Source organism: Puccinia triticina, chromosome 3A (assembly GCF_026914185.1).
Source record: "Puccinia triticina chromosome 3A, complete sequence".
NCBI lineage: Eukaryota > Fungi > Basidiomycota > Pucciniomycetes > Pucciniales > Pucciniaceae > Puccinia > Puccinia triticina.
In genome coordinates, this window is record NC_070560.1 from 1401747 (window position 1) to 1405932 (window position 4186).

General features: G+C 46.2%; 1 protein-coding gene across 1 annotated transcript; it reads right to left on the minus strand.

Moving 5' to 3' along the window:
• Positions 1-2704: 2704 nt before the first annotated feature.
• Positions 2705-3151, minus strand: PtA15_3A160 (uncharacterized protein; the record flags this gene model as incomplete). Its single annotated transcript, XM_053167101.1, has 1 exon — positions 2705-3151. The coding sequence occupies one exon, from the start codon at positions 3149-3151 to the stop codon at positions 2705-2707; it is 447 nt and encodes a 148-aa protein (XP_053018351.1).
• Between the last annotated feature and the right edge of the window lie 1035 nt (positions 3152-4186).

Sequence of the window (4186 nt, forward strand, 5' to 3'; positions counted from 1 at the left end):
TTCAAAATTGCATAAGATGTGTTTACATAAAATCATAAACTGCAATTTTGGCTCGGAGATGTCAGTGTACATAAAAATTGAAATGACATCTCCCAGCCAAAATTGTAGTTTATGATTTTATGTAAATAAATCTTATGCAATTTTGAACACCCTAATCAATGGCTGAAGCTTGAAAAATACACAATCTTTAAGGGAGTGGGTGTATCAAAAGAGGGTGGAATGTAAAACTATATATTTAAACTAGAAATTTTTGAATTTTTCCATCCGGAACAAAATTGTCTACCACATCGGCCACTAGGGTGGTTGTGGAGTGGGTGTTTGTACACCTGGCCCAGCGCCCTCGTACAATAGAAGGCCGCTTCAGCCAAAAAATTGTTGGGGATGCACCTATGCCTTTGCTGTGGAAGGACTTGATGGAAGATTGTCTGCATCCATGGTAGATAGTAGCAAAATCTCCTCCCGGACTACGCATATTGAGAGCTTGTTGTTGCCATATGTTTGGATGGGTGGTAAACACCGCTGTTTGGCGACAGATTAAGGCAGCACAGTTCCCATTGCCTCTTGGGGTTGTAGTGAAGCCAGAGAGCCTGAGGGTTACAATATGTATCTGGCAAAATGGGAGCGCATTTCCGTCTGCGGTGGGCCTTGATGGACGTCTCCCGCCGCCAGCTGTGAACCTTGCTGCTGGTTTCTTTCTTGGTTCCCATTTGAGGCAGTTGTTTGCAAACCTTTCTGCTGGTTGCCTTCTTGGTTCCAATTCAAGGTGGTTGGTTTTCCAATAATGCTATTGCTGGAAAGACTGTTTTGCTCTTCATCACTGGCATTTATGAGGCATTGCTGCGCAAAAGCACCCAATCTGCCCCTAAAAGTGTACCCAGGAACCAGTTCTGAATCTGCAAGCTTGGTGCAGTGCGCACGAATCTGATTGACGTAAGCTCCTGCAAAGTATTTCTGCAAGAAGTTCAAGACAGCATTGTAAAATTTGCTTGGAACCAGTGTGGCGTAGGCAAACAACAGCGAAGACGTTGTGGCAGCTCTGCGGAGGCTGTTGCGAATTTGCTCTGTAAGGCGCAGCAAGGTTAACATGCAAGTCCACGTCAGGCGCCCTCCAGAAGCGCGGAGATCCGGTGATGGTACATGCAATCCAAGTCCGGTAGCAACGGACATGCTGTTTGGGCAAAATTTGCTTATGTATGCTGTGTGGGTGAACTTTGATTATTGACTGATGTGTTGTCTTTGGTCGTAGTTTTCTTTTCCCCCTTTAAGCTGGTCGCCCCTTTAAAGCATCAGAGTTGTGGAAATTGAGGTCAAAACAAAGCGGATACAGAACAGGGAGAGGAGAATCCAAGACATACCGGTTTAATCCTCTCCGATGAGCGGGTTGGGAATGGATCCGATGATCTGCTGGGGTGGATTTGGGCTGACTCAACTAAGCCTCTCGGGACTGTGGGTGCGGACGAACTTAACACAAGTCCCTCCCTGTGCTCGCAGGGCACGAGCACCCTCCCGCTTGCGGGAGGGACTTGTGCCTAATGTCCAACATTTGGCTTGAGGCTGCCCAGCCAAATGTTGAAAAATTCCTTCTAAACCCCATATCACCGCATACCCCTCTGATTTTTTCACAGCCTCCGGTACCAATAGAATCAGCTTTTGTTTCTACATAATCTCATGTGTCCAAAACAACACCTACCACCATCCACTGAAAAAAAAATGATGTAGAAATTCCACCTGGGAGCCTATCCGGCCTGATCTAAACCGGATAGCCAGTCCGGCCCAAACGCATGAAATCAAGGTTTGTCATCATATGTCAAACCCTGTGGGACTCCTCGCTTATGCCCTTGAGAGACCTGCCCATATTAATCCAATACTAGAAAAAACTGTGAGAGCGTGTCCTACCTCAACCTTTGGATAATCCGATGGCTTCTTTGCATTGCTCAGGAATAGCCCTCACCAGAATGGCCACTGAGCGGCCAGTTTTTGATGGTTCTACTTGAAAAAATATGTACAAGACAGCTCATATTGAGAGCTATAACCTGGCATATGGGGCTTTGAATTTCAAGTTGAGCGGGAGAGGGAATAGAGATGTAAATACAAAATATGTGATTTTCTGCGCAAAACCCTGTCAGCCTCAGGCAAAGAATGTGACTTTGGTCCTTAGGACTCCTAAGCCTCTCAGCTCCTTCGGAGACGCTTCGCGCCCCCTCGGAGAGGCTTAGTTAAGCTCGGGGTGATGCGAAGCATCTCCCATTCCCAATGGTCGCGCTTCGCGCGAGGGCGCTTTGCGCCAGCCCACGCTGTACCAGGGCCCTCCGCAGTGGGGACTTGTGTTAAGTTAGGCTGTACCAGGGCCCTCTGAAGCGAGGGACTTGTGATAAGTCAGGATTCGGGTGAATCAAGGTTGGCAAGTCCCTCTTTCGGAGGTCGCTGAGGATTAAGGTTCCGATCCGGACCCCGCAGATCCGGTGGTATCCGGAGGCCCCGCAGACCGGATCCGGGTTCGGGAAGGGCCGCTGGGAATCCGGTATCCGGTCGGATATTTTAGTTCTCCCCATTGCAGACGTAGAGGCTGCAATGGGCTTTTTCAAAGGTTCTGACAAGGTTTCTTTGACACTTGTTTGTATACCAAAGTGTAAGGAAGGTGTCACATTGCATTTTTATGATGATGAGGCTAAAGACCTCATCGGAATAGAGAAAGAAAACAATTCTATTTGAAATTTTCACTGTTGGAGATACTGATGACACCGTTGTCAATCCAGTTCTGTAAACAAATGATTGACTTGAGGGTTGTGGATTTCATTCGGTTTCGGCTGTAATCTTGAACATGTCGACCGACCGAGAACGCACACTTGCAGGGGGTGCTGGAAGCCGAGGCTGCCAGGTATGTTTGAGCCATACTGGAAAGACTCGGAAACTTTTTCGAGTTCCATTTCCAATATTCTAGGGGCTCACAAGCCTCTTCTTCACATTCGGATTCGAGGTATGACGTGATTTCTTCCTGAAGGCAAGTAATTTTGATCTTTTTCTTCTTAAATAGAGATGAGCTGATTGACGAGCTACTTTTGAGATCTTGCAACTTGTTTTTATTCATTGGCGAGTCTGTTTCCGCGTACGTCAAATCGTTACTGAAACATTCCGCTGCATCTTTGAACATAGTGATGATCTCCTCCTTGCTCATGTTGACGGCATCGAGTAGGCTATCGTTAAAAAGGTTGGTCTTGATGCGAGGATCAAGCAAGGTCGAGCAGAGGTAAACGGGCTTCTTCACCGCGAGATCGAAGTACTGTTTGATTTTCGCAATCATAATTTTTGAAGCTGGGATCAATTCCCGAGAATTATACGAGCAAGCCTGACATCAGGAATGGATACAATGTCAGTTGGATGGGTTAAAAGATAACAATGGAATGTATCTTTACCTCCTGTAGCTTTTCCATAATCCATGTATAAACCGGAGCGGCTAGCATCATTGAAGGAAATTTACTTCGAGACATCAATTTGGTTGCTTCGGATAGGGGCTCCAGAAAGTCACAAAGTTGTCGTATCTTTTCCCATTCGCAGTCCGAAAGATTGTACTTGTCAGATAGCGAGTTCCTTTCACAGAATAATCGGATGGTCGCACGGATCCTATATGCTCGGTCAAGCATCTCAAAAGTAGAGTTCCATCGAGTAGACACATCGGCCGCCATGACAAGAGGTTCACCGTTCAAAGCTTTGCTGAGATCTTTGAATGCAGCAGCTTTTTGCAATGATTGTTTCAAGTATGTTGTTAGCTTGCTGATTCGAGAAATGAGGCTAGACATATCGACTTGAGGAGGCGGGTTGCTGAGAATACCAGCGAATGCGCGAGGAGTATCAGATTTGGAAGGTACCTTCTCAGAGAAGGCCTTGATGCCAGCTTTGGCTGCCAAGTTGATGACATGCGGCATACATCCAAGCAAGTAGTTTGTGTAATCGAAATCAAAGAGATTGCTGAGTTCTTCTCCCATGGTTCCGTTATTTGACGCATTATCGGCCGTTATACAAAAGATTTTTCGTGATATTCCGTACGTTTTGAGGGCTTCAGTGAGATGAGAGGCTAGGTTTTTTCCAGAATGGGAACCATCGATGAGCTTTGTTGCCAATATGATTGATTTAAGCTTGTAGTTTTCAATCCAGTGAGCAGTGACTCCAAGTAGAGATTCATTGCTTG